Genomic DNA, 22,817 nt, shown 5'->3' with positions numbered 1-22,817 from the left:
ATCAGTCATAAAAACTGTCAATAAAACAAAGTTAAATTTACACACTTGAATTGAAATGTTTATTAGATTTTATGAGTGTTACACAGCAATAATATTAAATTCAATAAGTTCCATAAATTTATTAATAAATATAAGAGTTAGGATTCTGAGGAATCTATTGAATTTTGTAAATTTTGTAAATTTCTAAAACCATAGAAATTTTATACAAAATTGTATTCCCGTCAAAAAAAGCCCTATGAATCAAGTCGCTAAAGTCCATAGTTTTCGAGTTATAGGAGTTTTAATAATTTAAAAAATATAATAGTAAAAAAAAAGATGACAATTGCTATTTTATTTTTTAAATTATTAAAACTCCTATAACTTGGAAACTATGGACTTTAGCGACTTGACTCATAGGGCTTTTTTGAAGGGTATAAAATTTCCTACATAATTCCTACTTACATTTTTGGTGTACATTCATTGGTTTACGTTCTGCAAGCCAATAAAGGTCAATTTGATACGAAAAATGACTTCCTCAGCGGACATCAGTGAAACAGCTGGAATTACAGCTAAGTTACTGTGGGTACTTTTGAAGAACACTAAATGCCCTACAATTTGCGACCAATACCGCGTCGATATCATAAAATGCAGCTGAGTATTAGAAAGTTAAAAAAAAAGTAATTTAATTTACGTGTATTTTAAATGGGAAATCTTTGGAATCAAATGGAAAGTACTTAGGATTGAAATTAAGAGCTAAAATTTGGCAGGAATTTTTGTTTTAGCATAAAAAACTTTATTTTGCTTGATGAGCAATCAAAAAAATATCTTCGCCTGAAACGAAGCACCCTAATATATATATATATATATATATATATATATATATATATATATATATATATATATATATATGTCGGAACAACATTGGGTTGTAGCAAGGCATCACCATTATTATTATCACTAGACATCTTTTATTTTATTAATAACAAATGGATATTAAAGTTTATACAAATAATACACACAGCTTACAACTAGATCAAATCGACCTTAACAACAATCGATTAACAATAATGCACAATATCAATTATTAACTACACTTAACTATTTGACAATATGATTATTTAATTATTAACGGTATTTATGATATTCAAACACTAAACGAATGATATAATTAATATGTAATATCAGAATAATATTCTACGATTATTTATGTGCTAGTTTGCGACGACGTAATTAGGCACGAGAACGAATACACGATCCGCAAGATAGCAAACCGTTCTTGATAAGTGCTCCGAGAGAACTGTCTCCAAAAACTATTTTGAATAAGTGGCCCCTTCAGGTAATTATTCTGAGGGCCCTCTGGGTACGTTATTTTGTAGTTACTTCAGTCCTATCCTCCGGTATTGCTATCCTCCGATCGTGGCTACGTTAGATGCACAGATGTGATCTTTCGAGCCTAAGTCTGTCGTCATAAAAGACTTAAAATAATTTTGACAAAATTTACCCAAAGGGATTAAATCATAAAATTGTAATACTAAGTTTTTATTGCTAGTAATAAACTAAATATACTTGGGATTTTCCAACATCCCTTGGAAAAACCCAGCTATTGTACATTTCCGACACGGCCATCCTGACGATCACACGTCCTCGGGTGCATCTACAAAAACAAAATTTATGCATTCAAACTTTTATTCCTTCTAACAGCTATCCCTTTGTTTGGAGACTCATTCAATTGACAGAAACTCTCGACCATGGAATTTGATAGGCTTAATTTATTTAGAATGTTTTCTAAGTCTCTACAAATATCTATCCCAGCGACACAATGCAGGCTACATTAACCACCACCTCAGGTATAGACCCCTAGCACTCACAGTGGTCTGCAACTATATACCATATATAGCAAAACTGTATACTCACATAGTTATTCAACTATGCACACTATCATTTAAAACTCTTACTACATTGTCAACCATTGACACATGTAGTTCGGCTTGTATTCTTATCTCAGGGCTCTGCTACCCCACCAACTGCCCCTCGCGCACTGACAATCTTGGTAACCAAGATTGATTCAAATCACTCCGGATTTGCAGTTACGATTACAGCTTGGTGGGCAGATCCAAAAAAAAAATCTTTTTTTCTCGTAACCGCATCATCTACTGCCTATCGCTACTTGGCCAAACCATCCTTAGTTTGCCAGTACGACCTACAGCCTGATGCAAACGGTACGACTATTAACTACTACCACTAGTGCTTGGTCTCTCCCCCTGTGGCTTCTGACTCTGTCTCAGAGTCCTGAGTAGCTTCCTCCTCGTCACCTCCATGATCATCTGGGATATCTAATTCAGTAGGGATATGACTTTCCGGCATTTTCTTTAAATTTTCGTGACTATATTTATATGTTCTATTATTATCTAACGACTTTAGAATATATCGGTCACCATCGAGAATTTCCGCCACTACAAATGGACCTCTAAACTTTGGATCAAGTTTTGTTTGATTTCTTTCTCCATTCTTTATCAACACAAAATCTCCTTCTTTAAACGACATAATTTTGGCTTTATTTTTATCAAACCTAGACTTATCATACTTAGCATTTATTTCTATATTTTCAATTGCTTTTTGCCTTACGTCAGAGATATCTATTTCTTTATCTACCTGGTCAACTACCATCCCGAAAGGTCTGGCTACTCTACCTATTAACAACTCTAAGGGACTAGCATTAGTTACTCGATTAGTCGTGCAATTCATTGCCAGTTGGATCTCATCGACAACTGCCTGCCATGAGTTTCCATTTGTCTCGGCTGCAGTAAACATACTTTTTAGAGCACCCATTACTCTTTCAACCTGACCATTAGCTCGACTAGAACCCGTAGCTATTAAGTGTAATTTCGAATTTTGGGATGCACAATACTCTTGAAATTCTTTACCTGTAAAACATCTACCTTGATCTGCTACTATGCGGGTCGGAGGGCCAAACAGAGATATAGCATATTTTAAGGCTCTTATAGTATTTACTGTATCTATTTTACGAGTGTGATATAGTAATACAAATTTAGTAAATGCATCTACTAGAACAATAACATACTCCTTCGAATCGTTCTTGCCACTCAGCTTACCTGTAATATCTATGAGCACTGTGTGCCAAGGAATACTAACTTTAGGGATAGGATGGAGCTCCGCTTGAACTTTACCTGAGCTAGACTTGGAGACTTTACAGGTATAACAATTGTCAACGAACTTACGGACATAAAATTAAAAGTTCGCAGGAAAGCCCACCAGCGATGAACTCTTGGTGTTAGATCGGCTTTCTTCCTGGCAGCTTTTAATGAATTACAATCTGTTACCACTATAAATGATCGTGCATGTAAATAGTGACGGAAGAATTTAACGGCATTAAATACAGCTAACGTTTCTACCTCATACGAGTGATACCTCGATTCTGCTGGACTAGTGGCTTGACTATAATACTCGACGACTCGATTTGAACCATCTAATTTTTGCATTAATATGGCTCCGTAGCCTTCGGAACTAGCATCCGTATGCAGTTCGATAGAAAGATTTGGGTTAAAGACCATTAAGACTGGCTCGTTAGTCAACGCAGTAATTACTTTTCGACGGATGTTTTCATGGGCTTCTGTCCATTCAATATTCCTTTTAATACCTAATGTTAGTCGATACAATGGCCTCATTACCTGCGAGAACTTAGGGATAAATTTACGAAAGTAAGATGAAAGACCGATGAATTGCCTCAGCTGAGTTACTGTTTGGGGTGCAGGTAACGTGGTTAATGCTTCTATTTTACGAGAGTTGGGTCGAACCTCTCCAGCAGAGATCTCATATCCTAAATATTGTACAGAGGTTTTAAGAAACGAACATTTAGAGAAATTAAATGAAAACCCGGCTTTGATAAGAATTTGAATAACTTCTCGGAGTCTTTCTAACGCCTCCTCGATTGTTGAGGCAATAATCATTATATCGTCTAAGTACACAATGACCCATTGATAAGCGAGATCTCCAAGAGCTTTCGTAACATCTCGTTGGAAAACAGACGGTGCATTTTTCAGACCAAATGGCATCGTCAGATATTCAAATTGACCATCAGGCGTGACAAACGCCGTCTTCTCGAAGGATTCTGGATGAACAGGGATTTGATGAAATCCGCTGGCCATATCCAAACACGTAAAGTATTTAGCATTAGAAAGTCGGGCTATCTGATCAGCAATCAGGGGTAACGGAAATTTATCATCGATAGTATTATCATTTAACGAACGATAATCAACACATAAGCGGTCCGAACCATCTTTCTTTTTAACTAGTAATATAGGACTAGCAAAAGGTGAACAGCTTGGACGTATAACATTTGCTTTTAATAGTTCGTCTATCCTTTCTTTTACTACCTGCCTTTCTTCAATACTCAGACGGTATGGTCGCCTTTGGACAGTTATATTAGGGTCTGCTAAGCGTATTTTAAGTTCTCCAGTACTAACACGAGTATTTGGAAAACCTTGAATAAAAGAATCCGTATGGTCTCTTAAAATTGAAATGAGTTTTTCTCTACTATCATCATTAACATCAGTATCTACGTTATTAAAATCTATTTTACTATCGGATTCGACTTTATCGCATGTATCAACTTTTTTACTTTTGGATAGACTAAAACTGTCTGACGAGATATTTATATCGAAACCTTGACCTAGAATTTCACGACCAATCATAATGTTACATTTTAAATAATTATCAGGGATAACATGAAATAAAATCTCTAACGTATGGCCATTAATTACTACTTCAGACAAAATTTGTACTGTACTATTTACACCAACATTTCCTATACCTTTCAAAATTACTAACTTATTATCTCTTTAACCCGCAAATTTATCGGCATAACTTTCTTTAATTAACGAGCATTCCGCTCCTGAATCGAACCAAAATGAAAACGACTCACCACGATGTATCAAAGAACCTGATGGAGCTGCTACTGTGCAGAAGTCGACTCTTCGTTCGTTGGATTCCTTGCTTCTATTATTCTTCGAGGCCCCACTGGCTCCGGATTGACATTTGGAAGCAATATGTCCAACTTCCCCAAACTTGAAGCAGGTGACGGTCTTGTTGTACGTCGGAAGATGCTTAACACCGACTTAGTTGGTTGAAGATGTCTCTGGTTTCCTCTTATTTGCCGTTGAGAGACAATTTATGCTTTTATGTCCCATCTTACCACACGAATGGCACTTAATCGGTGGTAGCGGCTTAAATTTCTTAAAATCAGACGACGATCGGTCGTCTTGAGATGGCACAGACCTCTTGCGCGTATAAGAAAAAACCTTTAACTCCTTCTGCAGTTGAACACGTGACTTGATCTCCGTGGTGAACGCTACGCGTTGTAGGCGACTGTCAAATTGCGATGTATGTGCAAGAACAACTGATACGGCGATTTCTTCCGGGGTTAGATTTTTCCACTTTGACGTGAGTGACGCCAGTAGGCGACTTGAGTAAGACGCTAAACACTCACCGTCTTTTGGACGACCGTTCTGGAGGTTAATCAGAGTCGCTGTTGGAGTTTCTATCCCGGTAAATCTTGCCACAAAAAGATCTTTAAATTCAGCCCAAGTTATCCCAGGGTAACACACTTGGGACAACCAAGCAGACGCGGAACGTTGGAGAGCTTCGCTTAGTGCGATAATTAATGAACTTCCTTCTAAAGGACGTTCCACTAAGCACATATCAACTGTCGCACACCAAGCAGATGAGTCCGCGTTTGAACTCTCCGGGTTAAATTTTGGTAGTGAAATACTACGACTCCCGGACGCTGGTTTTGTAACTGCCTTCATCAACTCCACGAGATTTTTATTTTGCATTTCCAAAAGTAATTTAAATTGCTCAGTGGAAAATGCGGCAGACGATCCTGATCCCACTTCTGATGTCGGAACAACATTGGGTTGTAGCAAGGCATCACCATTATTATTATCACTAGACATCTTTTATTTTATTAATAACAAATGGATATTAAAGTTTATACAAATAATACACACAGCTTACAACTAGATCAAATCGACCTTAACAACAATCGATTAACAATAATGCACAATATCAATTATTAACTACACTTAACTATTTGACAATATGATTATTTAATTATTAACGGTATTTATGATATTCAAACACTAAACGAATGATATAATTAATATGTAATATCAGAATAATATTCTACGATTATTTATGTGCTAGTTTGCGACGACGTAATTAGGCACGAGAACGAATACACGATCCGCAAGATAGCAAACCGTTCTTGATAAGTGCTCCGAGAGAACTGTCTCCAAAAACTATTTTGAATAAGTGGCCCCTTCAGGTAATTATTCTGAGGGCCCTCTGGGTACGTTATTTTGTAGTTACTTCAGTCCTATCCTCCGGTATTGCTATCCTCCGATCGTGGCTACGTTAGATGCACAGATGTGATCTTTCGAGCCTAAGTCTGTCGTCATAAAAGACTTAAAATAATTTTGACAAAATTTACCCAAAGGGATTAAATCATAAAATTGTAATACTAAGTTTTTATTGCTAGTAATAAACTAAATATACTTGGGATTTTCCAACATCCCTTGGAAAAACCCAGCTATTGTACATTTCCGACATATATATATCTAATGTATAAAATTCTCGTGTCGCGGTGTTTGCAGTTAAATTCCTCCGAAACGGCTTGACCGATTCTCATGAAATTTTGTGTGCATATTGGGTATGTCTGAGAATCGGACAACATCTATTTTTCATCCCCCTAAATGTTAAGAGTAGTCCACCCATAAATTATTTTTTTTAATTTTTCGATAAATTTTTTATTTTTATTTTTTCATGACACGGCATTAAAAAATACATACAACCCTAAATTTTCAACCCTCTACGATCAACCCCTATTTTTCTATCGTGATTTTTATTTTTTCTTATTTTTAATAATTTCCTATAATTATGATTTTTGGTCTTTTGATATTCCGCCTTCGCCAGTCGATAACTGATCAAATATCAATCGATTAGTTATCTTCTATATAAATAAAAATCAATTGCTGTTCGTTAGTCTCGCTAAAACTCGAGAACGGCTGAACCGATTTGGCTAATTTTGGTCTTGAATTATTTGTGGACGTCCAAAAAAGGTTTGAGAGGTGAATAAATATGAGTTTAGTATAGTGCCGGAAAGTTCAATAGGTAGAGCACTCGGCACGATACCGACATGGTCTGGCCCGGGTCGAAATATTTGGTCTGATTTTAGTCTAACTGCACTGCATTTGGACTAATTGGTCTGTATTTGAACTAGTTGATCTGTTTTTGATCTGTTATAAAAATTTTAAGCTGTTTTTGATCTGCTGTTTTAAAAAACAATTGCGATACAGAAGGACAAAACTAGATTAATTCTGGAACTTAGAAAAATTTTGGTTCTAAAATTGTGCAAGGACAAAACTAGATTAAATCGTAGGCTTATAATAATTTCATTTATGTCTAGAAAAAATTTATAAAAAGTATTCTAAGATCTAGAATGGATTGTTTTTTTGTTTACTATTTACTTAGTGTCTTTTGTTTAAAAATGTCGGCAGTTAATGATTATTTGACAGCTATATTTTTTAGTAGTCTTGATAAAATATTAATAATATTTAACGAAAGTAGTAAAATTGCCGTTAAAATCTCAACAAAAATTTCTTCAACTCACTGAATAAAGTCGAAAAGTCTAGATGTTCCTGAATCACTTTCCATGAGTAGTAAGTTTAATTGAACTTTATTCATTCTTGTTGTTTTTAATAAATCATGTAGTAATTTATTTTGTCCATAGATGGAAATATTATTTTTTTTAATTATTTATATAACGCTTTTAATGAAGCAAAGAATTGAAAAAAAATTTTGTCACGTAATTTTTTTTTTTTTAAATTAAGATTACGAAGTGTCACACAATCTTAGAGTTTCTTAGAATAATTCATTTTTTAATGGCAAGGTTTTTTCACCAATTATTCTTTAAATTGAGATTTTCTTTCATTTTGAATATAAACTTATAATAATAAATTTCTGTATTTATAAAAATATCTAACAGATGATGATAAGGAACTGAATGAGTTGGAGGTAGAAGACGCCAGAGAAAAATACTTGATTTTTCTCAGAATGTATGTTCAAAGAAAGTCTCGGTTACTAGGATGCACTATCAGAAGAAAAGAAGGAGGATGAAGTTAAATTTTTTAAGTAATGTCTATATGTTAATTGAGGCTAATTTATTTATTAAATAAATATTATTTTATATCAATATGTAAAAAAATATCAAACTTTCATTAATTTTTTGTTTTTATTATTTATCATCATAATTATAAAAAAAAAATTTTAATCTGTTTTTGATCGAATATAGATCAAAATCAGACTAAAAATAATAAATAGAAAAAGTCTGATTTTGATCTAGATTAAAACAAAAACAGACTAAAAATTATTGAAAATAGTCTAAATAAGGAATAGTAAGGGCAAAACTAGATTAAAATTCACATATTAATTAAATATAAATAAAAAATAAAATTGAATAAAAATAACTTAAAATTTTTAGTTGAATAAAAATAGATCAAATTTTTCGACCCAGGTGGACTCGATTCCCAGTTCAGGCTACCTATATTTTTCTCAATTTATCTATACATCGTCTTATTGACAAGGTTTGCATGTTTTAGGTTTCCACTATATTAAATTGGTTTTTTTATAGTGGAAACCAATTTCATATAGTGGAAACCTAAACATGCAAACCTTCTCAATAAGATAATTTATAGAGAAATTGAGAAAAATATAGGGGGCGTTTCACGCCAAATCGGATACCATTTAGTTTTCACATCTTGGATTTTTTTGTAACTTTTTTAACTTTTAGTAAAAGTTGAACGAGACCTTCAGGATTTTTTTCTTATTTTTTCCTCTAATCGTTTTCAAAATATCGAATTTTGAAAAAGGAAGAGATTTTTCTTTCAAATGCCTGTAACTTTGCGAAAAGTGATTTAAACAAAATTTTCAAAAAGTCAAAAAATGTTTGTCTTTAGTTATCTTTTCGATTAAAAATATCAAAAAAAAATTTTTTGGAACCACGCATTTATTGAAATTTTAATTTTTAAGTATAAATTGTCGATTTACAAAAAACCCATACTGATCGATTTTCCTCATAATTTTTCGCAGCAAACTATGGCCTATTCTACAACTTTTCCAGCTATGCTTATAACGGGACAACGATGGGATCTATTTTTTTTTAATTTTTTAAATTTCATATTCCAGTTTTTTTTCAAGAAAAATATTTTAAAATAACAGCATGCTCAGGATTTACTGTTAATAATTATCTGACACACAACTATCATCAAAATTTTTTAATTTTCTTCCACAGAAAAATTTTTAAGAATTAATTAATAAATAATCATTTTAATTGATAATAATAATAATTAATTAATTAATAATAATTTAATAACATGTTGGCATGACATCAGTTTCTAGACTAAAGCTGATACTTGAAGGTAGTATTGGATTGACATCAATCAATTGTGTCGGACCGATACTGGAAAACAGTCCCGGCTTGACATCGGTTCCTAGAATAGAGCTGATAGTAGAAAATAGTATTAGTTTGACCAGCAAAAATTCTATCAGTCTGACACTGAAAGACAGTAACGATAAAATATCCGTTTCAAGTCCGGGACAGACACTGGAAAACAGTGTCGGTTCGATGTCTGATTATTGAATCGGACTGATACTGAAAAATAGTGTCAGGATGATTTGATCATTTTGTATACCCGTTTAACACTAGCTCTGGGTGTCAATACGATATCTGATGATGAATCGGATTGATCACCAACCGTTCGAAAATTTCCACATGGGTATATAAACGTTTGAACCAAATGTATTTTCTGACTCAGCTCGTCAAGCTGAGTTTAGATGTAGCAGAATTTTTCAAAAATTTCATCATGAGGACGAATACAATAGTTAGATTTCTATGAAATCTACTAAAAATTCAGGAATTTATTAGTTTTAGTCCAATTTTCGAAAATTGAATTTCTGTTAGATCTTGACGTTTTGAGCTTTTACACTGTAAAAAAAGATTTCTGACATCAAACCAGATTCGTTTGGCTAAAGTACTCCATGCATTTAGATATGCAGCTAAGCGCGTGAAGCTATTGAGTCTACCATCCTCTACGTTTGACAGTAAATTTTGCTCCAACTGGGAGTTTTTAGAGGGAAGGTACCAAATCGTTCAAACTAACTTTATAGTATTTGATATAACTCAGTAACGGTTTTCATTTTAAAAAAAATAGAAATTTGTTTAAGTCATTGATGCTGTTGATATAATAATGATTTTTGTTTTATATAAAATACTTAAAAATTTCATTTATTGTAAGCCGGGAAAAAATGATCAGACCTGACCATGCCTGTTCATGTATGATTAGGCCTGAGATTAGACATGATCAGGCCGGATCATACCTGCCCATGTTTGTTCATGTCTGAAACGTTAAATACGCTCAGGCTTGATCATACCTATTTATGTCTGTCTATGCCTGCTCATGTCTGTCCATGCCTGTTCATGTCTGAAGCGTTGAATACGCTCAGGCCTGATCATACCTGTCCATGTCTGATCAAGCTTGATGTATGGGATTAAATTTAAAATCTTTGTTATAATTAAGTATAACTACACTGAAAAAAAAGTATGTCCCACGCTTAAAAATTTCAGTGATATTACAATACTTGGTATTGCGAATATACTTAAAAAATGTTTGAGTCCCAACGCATTATTTTCAAGCACTACACTGAAACTCGTTTAAGTCATACACTTAAACCGAGTTTTAGCGCCACCGCAAAACTCATATCAGCTCTACACTCGAAAAATCATTACACTTATAAATTTACAGAATTAGAAAAGAAAGGTTATGGAAAGAAATATTGCTATAGATTAAAGAAATGACAATAAACCCATTTATTCATAAAATTAAATTAATTTAAAAATTAAATTTATTATTATTATTTATAAATAATTAATAATAATGATAATATGTTTCTGGTGACTTAAATATGTTAATTTTATTTTTTATTTTTCACTAATTTATTTAATTTTTTTTTTTTTTTTCAAATTTTGTTTTCATTTTATTTATTAAAAAATAATGATTAAAACTCTAATAATAGGAATTTACAATTATTGTAATAAAGATTAACCTCGGTTGACATTAATGTGTTTAAATTTTACTATATTTTAAAATTACATAGTTTCAAAGACTTGATGATAGCATAATAAATTCCATTCGGTTAATTTATTTTTCAACCAGGAATCCATAAATGATCATTTTTAATGTCAATTATGTAAATGATCTTTTTGATTCTCTTAAGAACGATGTATTGGTTAAAGGCATAATATAAATACACGCTGGAACTTTTTTTTACTATACTCTCTGGACTTACAATAGTATCATACGGAAAATATAAGTCACTCACTTAAACAGAGTATTGCGATAATACTTAAACTTTTTATATCATATCCGCAATACCAATTCATTAAAAAAGTGTATACCAATAGGACTTAAACTTTTTTTTCAGTGTACCTTAGTAATAATTACATATAGCTAACGTAGTTATAATTATATATAAGTTATATAGAATTTCATATAACTATTAATCAATAATTAATAAATTAGATTTAAAATTTTGTTGGTTAAATTCTATCATGTATAAAATAGAATTAAAACATAGTTAGAATTAGAAATTTTTTTTTTACACATAAAAATTTTACTGGTACCAAAGAATCGATGTGAGAAAAACATTTGAAAAAAAAAAAAAAAAAAAAAAAAAAAATTCGTGCGAAATTTTAGTTTAAAAGTTTAAAGAAACATGAGCTCTACGAGGACTTAAATTCAACTCTAAGACAGTGCACGTGCGCCATTCCCCTTAAACCTGGAAAAAAGTAGTTTATTGGTAACTTTTCGAGAAAATGGTCCAATTAAAATTTTTTTTTTTTTTTAATACTCAGAAAACTATTTTACACATTTGTGTGTATGTGGGAAGGCTTGCTTTCTATTTTGTTTAAAGAATAGAGTTTGAGCGTTGAGCTTTAAATTAAAATATCTCAGAAACTACACAAAAGTAGTGAAGACATGATGCATATGAAATTCAGAGAATTAAATAACGAACAAAATTAGCCGAACCCGATGTCTCTACGATCAATAGTTTACGAGATATTAATTTTTTAATGAAGAAAAAAAAAAACGGTTCCGTTCAAGCGCTTCTACCCATACTAAGTTTGGAAACCGGCCCTTCGATAGCCCATCGTCGAGCGAAGTATGATGATTAACGGCTGGTAATTGACAATTTTTAATGGCCCATGAACGGCTGAATTAATGGCCGATTAATGGCGCTCGACTATCGGCCGATTAGTGGCAGCCATCAATCAGCCAAGCATGCAAATGAATTTAATTTAAAAAAATTTTTTTTTATTAACCTAATAGAATTAATTATTAATTAACAAATAACTTATTATTATAGTTTTCTTTAATTAATAATTATTTTTTTTTTGGATTTAAACTAATTTTTAATCAATAATATATTTTAATTTTCCGATTAAATTTATTTACAACTAACAATTAAAATCTTTTTTAGCTCGTTATTATTTATAACCAACAACCACAATTTTATAACTTTATTTATAAAAATTAATTTAATAAAAATAAATTTTTCGATCGTAAAGCACTCTCTGATGCTTCGCATCATGAGTCGTGCAATAATATATACATTTTTATAATAAATATCATTTTTTCTCACCTCCGGGCGGAAAGAGTCGACTTTCGTCCCGCTGTGCAAAACGAAGTTGCCGCTTTCCGCCTCCGTTGACAAGAAAAATAGTATACACTCCTCGAGAAGTAAATAAGAAAGCCTCAGATCACATGTAATTGTTAGCCGAGGCGAAGCCTCGGCCAATAATTACATGTGATCTGAGACATTTTCGAATTCCGAACTACACATTCCAATGCCGGTACTCAGTTTTCAATTAATGCCATCAATGTTGTCGTTAAAAAAAGAGTTGAACGAATGCAGCAAGATTTAGAGGCACATCTATCGATACAGATAGATGAAGTTCCTACGGAAAAAAATGAATCAGAACCAGAGCTCGTAAATGCATCCCAATTTATTTCTGTGCAAACATCTGTAATGGCACCAATTGATTACGAACAGCCAGATGTTAATGATGAATTTGAAGAAAGTAGAAACATTAACGAAATTTTTCGCAAAACTAAGGACAATATTGTGAATCTGAATCGAGAGTTAAAAGCAGAGGAATTTGCATGGTTCCATCTTTTTCCTTATGGCAAAAATGGCTTGAACGAAGAACGCTCGGTAAAAATTACGCCATTGGATTATTTTCAGCAACGAATTCTAGGCTCGGATACTCGTTTTCAAAGAACAGATTATTTGTTTTATGCACTATCAATGTTTGAATATCTTCGAGTGCAGTCGACAATTAATGCATGCGGCAGAGCTATACACGGATAAGATGGTGTTGTTAAAGACCTTCATTTATATTTGAAGAATTTCAGAGGATCCGCATCATATTGGCGAACAGCTCATAATGAATTAATTGCTTTTATTCGCTGTCTCGGTCCTCCAACTTGGTTTCTTACTTTGAGCTGTAATGATTTGAATTGGCTTGATATGCGTAAAGCTTTATTGATTGCAGGTGGTAGACCCGATGAAGACCCTAGCGAATGAAATATTACTGAAACGCAACGTTTGATTGAATTGTATCTCATTGTGTTGAGCTGACATTTCTGACGTCGGGTCGAAGCTTTTATGAAACAGATCAAGCAAAATGACAATCTTCTTGGTGGAAAAGTCATTGATTTTTAGTATCGAATTGAGTTTCAGAACCGTGGAAGTCCACATATTCACTTTGTTGTATGGATTGAAAACGCTCCATTTTTTGAAACTCAAGAAGGACTTGCGTTCATTGACCAAGTGATCTCATGCCGCTTGCCGAGCGAAGAAGAAGACCAAAATTTAAGAACACGTGTAGTTCGGAAAATGTGTAGTTCGGAATTCGTCAATAGTATCGCATTCAATGACACAGGCTTTTCCATTTTGAGATCCGCTTTTTTCTTTTAGTCCACATGAATGAGAATCGGTGAAATAAAACTTGTTATCGTAATGCATAATGCCATATGCACTGCCAGCAACTATCAAAATTCCAACATTATGTTCGACAAACAATATTCCTATCAAAGCACGAAGACTTAAGAAATTAACTCCATCGTTTTCCCTATCGTATAAACTGCCATTAAAAGTACCATTTAAATCATTATATTCAATAGCAAAGGCATTGTCAAACATAAGGATGTTATGTCTCACAACATCAAGATTTCTGATCTCTGAATAACCGCGATTATCAATTGGAAAAGCACCTGGTTGATTTCTAGTTTCCCAGTCAATCCGTTCGTAAAATCCATCGCCTTCAATCATGTTTTGGTTTAAAACATTTGAATCCCATTGGCTTGGTGGTAGAATGGCGGCGCGAATTAAATTTATTAAAACCATGGCAAAACATTGGCGTCCAACATGCCTAGATTGAAAGAAGTCTTCATTATTTTGATTCCAGGAAGCACGTACAATTCGCGACACATCATTAATTTGCATGTAGGCACTGCTAATTGGAGCATCAATAGCTAGATCATCAGGTTCGTTTGATTGTTCTGGATGAGCTGTAATAATGCGAATGATATCCTGTGTATTTAATCGCGCAAATCGATTTACTTTGATATCTTTGTAAAGTGGGTTATTTGCAATGCGCCAATCAAGTGCCTTATAAACACGATCCGGTGATATGTTATAATCTCTTGATACATTAAGATTCTCAAGAGTTTCAGTTACTACAACCATTCTTACATCAGTGCTTGATCGAGGAAGTATTTCAGGCAGTTTTTCACTAACTTCAAAAATATCAAGAGCAAATAATATTGCATGTCCTTTGGAGCCGTATTGATCAAATCTACCTGGGAATTTCATCACTTTAGTATACGGAATGATGCGTTGAAGCAAATGTCGTTCTGGTTCAGTTAGTGCCGCAATTTCACAAGAAATATCACCTGGAAGCAAGTTATTCCAATACGCCTTAGATGGAACATGACTCTTTAAACTCTTCAAATGCATATTGCATCGATGGCAAAGAAGCAAATCATTTTTAGCGATAATTTCTGGTGGCAAGTACGTCTTTGGCAAAGTCAAACGATATTTCACTATCTGATTAGGATAACATTTTTTCTGACAGATATCACAACACTTGTCGCAAATAGTGTTTATGATTAAGTGAAAATCTTCCTCATCAGTTACCTGTTGAGTATAAGCATTACGTTGACATCGTTGTTCTGCTTCACATTCTTGATTCCAATCGAGAGATACGCTGATCAACGGTTTCATTTGCTCTTGCTTGAGCATGTCGTCGTGCATCATTAGTAAGTCGAGAGAAACGTGCACCCGCGTTCTCGATGGATCGCGCGTGAGACATACGTTCTTTAGCTTTAGTGTTTTCGGCATCGCGCTGATTATTGGGAACTTCCGCAGCTCGCTTACGCCGTTTAGCTAATCTTGCAGAGCTATCTGCTTCCGTTTCTTTTTGAAGCTTTGCCTTTCTTTGTTGCTTCTTCTTTTCCAGACGTCTCTTTCGTTGGGTGACTGTCTCCATGACTATTGTGGATATTTTATTATCAGGAAAGTTGTTTTGAATTAAGAATCTATATGAGTCTAGGAGAAATAATTATAATCGTTTTAGTTCATTTTAAAAACGTGGTGGATGGGAATTTATTTTTTTGAATAAATACCTAAAATTATTTTTTTTATTTAAATAATTTGTTTAAAGAACTTACAACTGATGACTTTGATTGACAATTAATAATTACGTTTGGAGTTTTGCTAGAAATAGATTTGCAGACTAAGATTCAATTTAACAACTGTAATATTTAATATTAAATAAATGACTTTTGAACCTTATAAACATTCAAGCTACATGCATTTTTAAGCATGACCAATTTTTCTCTATGTAAACAGAATATTTTTAATGTTTGAATATAATTGTAAATTACACATACATCTCATGTATCATTTTCTTATTTATATACTAAATTATTCAATAATCCGTTGAAAACTAATAAAAAACTTAATTCTGTTTGTTTATCTGTCATCTATTTGTCAGCTATATTCAAGAATATAATTTAGCCAGAAGTTAGTTTGAAATTGATTATAAAATTTTTTACCGAATAGATAAACAAACGAATATGAATTTTTTGTTCTATTATTTTTCATTTATTTTTTTTTTTTTTTTTCGTTTTTTTCTTTATCCTCTACTGCTTCTCCTTCTTCTTTTTTTTATTTACTTTTTTTTTTTTTTCATTTTCTTGCATTGTAATCTGATTCTGAGCTACATTCCAAATTTCAAGTCTCTAGCTCATCGGAAAGTTACTTAAAAATCAATTACAAAATTCCACCCGAACAGACATACATAAAAGCGAGTTAATAAAACCGTGGTAAAAAGACGAACAACCAAATTAGTTCGAGTATCTGAACGGCCACTTACTATTAGTATCATTTGCCTCACATTATTATTATCCCCTATTTCTCTGCGATAACGGTTTAAAGAAAATGGCGCGGACGCACTATCTCGCAGTTGAATCCGTCCCCGTACGGCTCATGCCTTTTTAAACTATGAAGCTAAATTTTTACACAAAAAATAATTCTTTTTTCAAATTCTTTATTGTGAAATCGATTTTTTAAAAGTTTATGTACTTATTCCTTTATAAAAAAAAAAAAGTTAGTTAACTTTTAAAAGTCGATTATTTTTCGTAAGGTTTTCTGGACGAGTCATGAAATTTGGAATCGATTGATACCTATACTGTGGAATCGATTTTTTGAAAGCTAATCGAGTCAAAAAAATAAAAAGAATAAATGACAAAAAAGAAGAAAAACTAAATTAGTTCGAGTATCTGAACGGCCGCTTACTATTATTATTATTTGTCTCACATTATTATTTACCCCATTTCTCTTCGACAACGGTTTAAAGGGAATAGCGCACACGCAATATCTTGGAGTTGAATTCGGGGGATGTATGTGGATGAATTTTTTCTGGATTATTCTAGGAGTTAAATAAACACCCCTCAAAAAATCCAGCGGGGTATTACGCATATGACTATTTAAAAAAAAATATTTTAACTTGGGGGTGGTTTTCTCAGGGTATTCCGGGGATGAAATCAAATGAATTTTTTCTGGGTTGTTCTAGGGGCTAAAAAGACACTCCACAAAAAAACCCAGAATTTTTGAACTTGTGTGGGGTCTCGATAAAACACTCTACTCAAAAATCCAGATTGTTCTAATTTAAATCGCGATTTTTAAAAATATATAAGTGATAAGAGTAGGTCGTCGAGGGTCGTTCCGGCGGCCATATTGGATTGAAACTTTTTGTACTTGTGTGGGGTCTCAAAAAATCACTCTACACAAAAATCCAGATTGTTCTAATTATAAAAGTATCTTTAAAAAAAAAAATATATTTTTCGTTGCACGAACGTTCGGAACTTCAGGGACATGACTTTTTATGGTTTTTTAGTTTATTTGTCTTCAGATATTTCTCACGATTCTGCAAAAACCGTGGTTAAAAAAAAACATTTTGCTGAAAGATCTTCAAACTAGAGATTTCAAGCTTCAATTCGCTTTTTTGATTTTTTCCATACGATTATTTTTTACGAAAATACAGCCTTTCAAAAATCAATAAAAAATTTATAAAATTTTCTTGTTTCCTTAATTTTTTGGATATGCATATAAGCAATATTTAACAAAATCTATTTAAATGTATTTATATAACTTATGTGGCAACAAACATGTTTAAAATTAATACTAAATGACTTTAACAATAATAAATCCTCTTGATGTCCGAACCATTTTAATGTCATTACTTTTATCTTAAAATTTAGTTAATCCTTTGTATTTTATATAGTTATTTAATTTGTTTCATATTAATTTATTTGAATTATCACATTCTTTATTTTTAAAATATTTTCTGGCGAGGAAATAATTACCCATAATCTCACGATCACACTTAGCTGTTATAATTTTATTACGCCGAATAGTTCTTGGTACACGGAAAAAAGAAAACAGGAAGAATTGTTGTTGAAACGAGCATTTATTACATTTTCAAATAGTAACGCAGCGCTTCATAAACGAAACTGTAAAAGTTACAGTTTGGCCCCGCGCAGTGAATTTTACATTTTAAGTATGAAATATTATAGTTTGAAAATGGATTAAGTTTACTTTCTCACACTGTAATATTTGTTGAAAATTATCAAAGTATCATTCATATGCTCCAAAACTTACAGTTTTTCTCATCAAGTTTTTGCGTTAAAATTGTTAAAACTTGTTTCTTAAAATAACGATATTGCCACTATAAACTGTAAATTTTACATTTTCAGTTAGTAATATTTGTGTTTATTTTTTTCAATAATCGAGTTTAAATAGTGACACGATTCAATATCACCCTTGATAATTAATTTCAATTGAGAAAATAGATGAGGATAACCTATGGTAACCAAAAATAAAAGAAATAAATTATTACCACACTATCAAATTTCTTTTTGAATTGACAACAATTAAAATCAATATAAATTAAGAAAACAAAAATAAAATTATTAATTAATAAACAAGCGAATTGTATAAAAAATTTATTTACCCAATGAAAAAAGATTTTATAGATCTGTAAATTGTTATATATGAATTATATATAATTGGATAGAGGTCATGCATAATTACATAAAATTTTTATATAGTTATATACAATTATACACAATCGAATATAGATCTATATGAAAATGCAAAAAACAATAATAAAATTATATACAAATGTATATATTTGTATACAATTATATAGAATTGTATATAATTATATATAATCTATACGAAAACATTATGTGATTATATCAAAATTATATACAAATAAGATATAATTATGTACGATTGTATACAAATGGATAGGACCATTTTTTCTATCCAATTTATATATAGTTTTATACAGTTGTATAAAATCTTTTTTCATCGGGTACTTACCAAAAATAATCATTTAACTATCAAAATTCGCAATATTGGAAGACTTTGCACTGTACTAGATGACACTACGTGGAATAATAACTTTACATGAGACACCCGTGAAACAGAGGACTCTGATTACTATAACCTCTAATATTGAGGCATGGGTCTTGGCTAAATGCAACGTGCACTCACATATACTATTTCAAAAATATTTACTGAATTTTCATTTTATTTTTAAATTTTTTAATATTACAAGTTCGTGATTGCTAAGGCATTGATGATACTTGACAAAGAAATTTTAAAAATTACAGTGTGAGATGTGATAGTTCCATTTTCTACATTAAGGTTCATGAGTGAATGTCCATACTATAAATTTTCTCGAACCACCCAACAAATTTTCTTATTTGATACTTTAAATTTTACACAACGGCTAAACTGTACTTTTTACAATTTGAAGAGGAATAAATGAGTTTTAAAGAAACAAACTTTCTGTGAGCAAAAGGTAGTAATTATTTCACATTTTGTTGTGTACGATTTACATTTTCAAACTGTAAATATTACTGCTTAATTTGCAACTAATTTTTTATAGGATAAAATTTAAAAATTACAGTATACAATTTAACTTTTGTAATTTTTAATATGACGGGCTGATTTTTACAGTTTATTCTGTAACTATTACATTTTTCTTTTTTCCGTGTACATTTATTAGAAATCTGATGTTATTTTACTAAAATTTCTGTTAGTAACGAAATGATTTTATGAAAATTCTCGTCGTTTTGTCAAATTTCATGAAACATTACAAAATCTATTGAAATTTTGGGAAAATTTATGTAGTTTTGTGAAATACTAACGAGCCCATAGCGAACGTGGCAAGTATGTGGATTGGTAAATTTTAATTTTCTCTTTAGTGGACGTACTATTTTTCATAATATTTGCATCGAAAAATTTCGATTTTTACAATATTTTCGGAAAAAGTTGATGCATGAACAGCTTTATTTCATTTGTTTTACTGAAGTGAAAATTATATTGCCATTGCTCAACAAAACAGTAATTCAAATCTTTTGCGCCGATATGCTGAACAAATATGATGAAAATCATTACGTGCAACATGAGAGAAAATTAAATCATCTAAATCCAGATACGTGCCACAGTCTTTTCAAGATCTAAGAATTCATTTATGAAACTAACTTTACTTGTTAAATTTGACTGAAGCCAAAATCAATTTGAGTAAGTTTTAGAAGAGTGGAGAGACCTGCTTTAATCATTTATTTTAATATTGCAGCTAATAAGCATAAAAAATCACGAAAATGAGAATTAAACTTACCAAGTAATTTACAAGTGCCACCTTGCAAAGAATCTCCAGAAAGTTGTATAATTGCCATAAGTATATCGCCTAGCATGAGACACAAAACATGATGAGTCTGACATTTCCAATGCAAAACATGATGTGAGGTAGGAAGAAGCCAACCAGTAGCTAAAGTGATGGCGAGAAAAATCGCGCTTATAATGAAACTGATTGAATACATCGTGAACCTAATATCCGTTCCTTGGTTGGAGGTCCTAAAAAATATTAAATTGATTAATATATACAACATAGTGAATTATTAAACCAAATGAGAGAGTTTTGATTTGGACATCAGTTTTGTAACGTAATATCCTACCAATAACAAATTCTCTGTATAAAGTCACGCCAAGTACACGTTTAAAATTTTTTAAAAGAAACAAAAAATTATTTTTCAAGATACCAGCATCGAAACTTGAAGTTTCAGTGTCTTTACAGCCCGTCGAAACAAGCTTCCCTTGGGAAGAAACACAATTGTTTCTGCCCTGTGCGAGATATATTTAATGTTCATTTGCAGCCTTATTACTCTCATTTGTTTACTTGTCACTTCAGTTACTTATTTCATTTTTTAAGTGACAGTTTTAATTAACCAAATAAAATTACTAAAAAATAAGTGCAAATGATATTTTTGTATTATTTACTATTAAATAAGTGACTGTAAATCACATATTTCTCATTCTCTAACAGTTCTTCGCATCATCGGCTTGAAATTAACTTGTTTCTTACTGGCTGCTGACACTCAATCTTGAATTTCCGATACAGGTAATCATGAAAAATATAATGTGTTACTCAGAATAAAACACGATTTCAGACTGCGGGTGATGTCAGCCCTCGCCTGCGGCTCGGGCAGTCAACCTCACCCTAGTCTGAAATAGTCTTGTTTCATCCCTTGTCACACAATATACTTTTTTTTTGTAGAAAATAATTTTTTCTTTCTTTTAAAAAATTTTAAACGTGTACTTGGCGCAACTTTACACAGAGAAATTGTTTTTGGTAAGATTTATCAGGAGACACGGTAGTATCTCGCGCCAAGTACACGTCCAAATCAAACACATGTATATGTGTGAAGTGTCATGGCGCGAGACTACGGTATCTCTATTCCGTAGACCAAACGGTATTTAGCTTCAATTTTTAAAAACTTTGTTAAAAAAAGAAATTTCTAGAAAATTCCTTTTTTAGTCAAAAGATAATTAAGGTAAGGGGCTCAGTTTCTGATCTTTTAAGAATGCCGGTTGAGGTTATACTATAATAATTAATGTAAGATTTAACTTGATGAAAAAAATAATAATTTTATCGACTAGTTTAGGATTTTTCAAATAAAATCATGCACGTAAAATAAGTATTTCAATTGAATTAATAATTTAAATTGACGTTTTAAAAATTAACATTCAAAAATCCAGTTTCTGACCCTCAGAATTCTTTAAGTCGCAGTTTCTGACCCTCACAGTGGCCTAGCTTCTGACCCTCAAATTACATAAACCATGATTAGGTTATGAAATACTTACCAAGTTTGAATAAACTAAAATTATAATTTAGATTAATAAATTAAATATTTATTATAACAAAAACAGAGTTTTTCAATATTTAAAATATGAATACCCTAGCAGATCCGAATTACGGTACATTACCGTAGTTTACCGTAACTTACCGTGAAGTACCGTAATTTACGGCTTTCAGAAGAATTGCCGTAATTGACCGCAAATTTGCGGTAATTTACGGTATTCAGAAGAATTACCGTAAAATACGAGAATTTACGGCAACCTGCCGTAGATTACGGTAATCTACCGTAAATTACGATATTTTGCGGTAAAGTACGGTAATTTACCGTAATTCGTCACATAAATTTAAAAACGCAACAAAAAAAGGGCTTTTGGTGGTTTTTTGGAAAATCAAACGCTGAAACGAAAATATTGTTGAAATCGATAATGTTAGGTGTGCATTTTACAGTTCAATATGTCCACAAAGAGCCAGATTAATCCAACCAGCCCTTTTTTTTGATTTACTTAATCAAATTTTTAAAAAAATGAAAGGATCACGTTTTTTGATTTTAAAAGCTTATAATCTCTAACAAATTCAGAAAAAACAAATTTTTTTTCTGAGTTTTGTCGATAGTTTTCTTAGACAGTACCTAAATTTTCAAAAGAGAAAAAAGTTTTTTTTTTCCAAAAAAAAAAAAAAATTTTTCAAAAAAATGGTTTTCGGAATAACTTTAGGAAATTTAAAAAACTAACGCCCAATCATTTTTAACACTTTTCCGCCGCTGCATACGTGATTTTACTGATCTCGTTCATTAAATTAAAAAAAAAAATTTTTTTCACTTCCCGCTTAGAAAATCGATGATTTTCAAAAATTTCGGGAAGTTATTGTTTTCATCCCAATTTTCGAAAATCGAGTTTTCATCACATGTCGACGTTTTAAGGTCCTTGGA

General features: G+C 31.9%; 1 protein-coding gene across 1 annotated transcript in view; it reads right to left on the bottom strand.

Annotated features, from left to right (window-relative positions):
• LOC103579059 (probable G-protein coupled receptor Mth-like 1) overlaps nucleotides 1-22,817 on the bottom strand; it is a 214,261-nt gene that overhangs the window by 124,390 nt on the left and 67,054 nt on the right. The window contains exon 3 of the mRNA XM_014445134.2: nucleotides 20,372-20,607. Within this exon, the coding sequence (XP_014300620.1) occupies nucleotides 20,372-20,607 (236 nt within the window). The remainder of the gene's footprint in view (nucleotides 1-20,371; nucleotides 20,608-22,817) is intronic.

This window comes from Microplitis demolitor, chromosome 5 (assembly GCF_026212275.2).
Source record: "Microplitis demolitor isolate Queensland-Clemson2020A chromosome 5, iyMicDemo2.1a, whole genome shotgun sequence".
NCBI classification, from domain to species: domain Eukaryota; kingdom Metazoa; phylum Arthropoda; class Insecta; order Hymenoptera; family Braconidae; genus Microplitis; species Microplitis demolitor.
The sequence above is the reverse complement of the archived record's forward strand: the minus strand, read 5'-3'. Positions and strand labels throughout refer to the sequence as shown.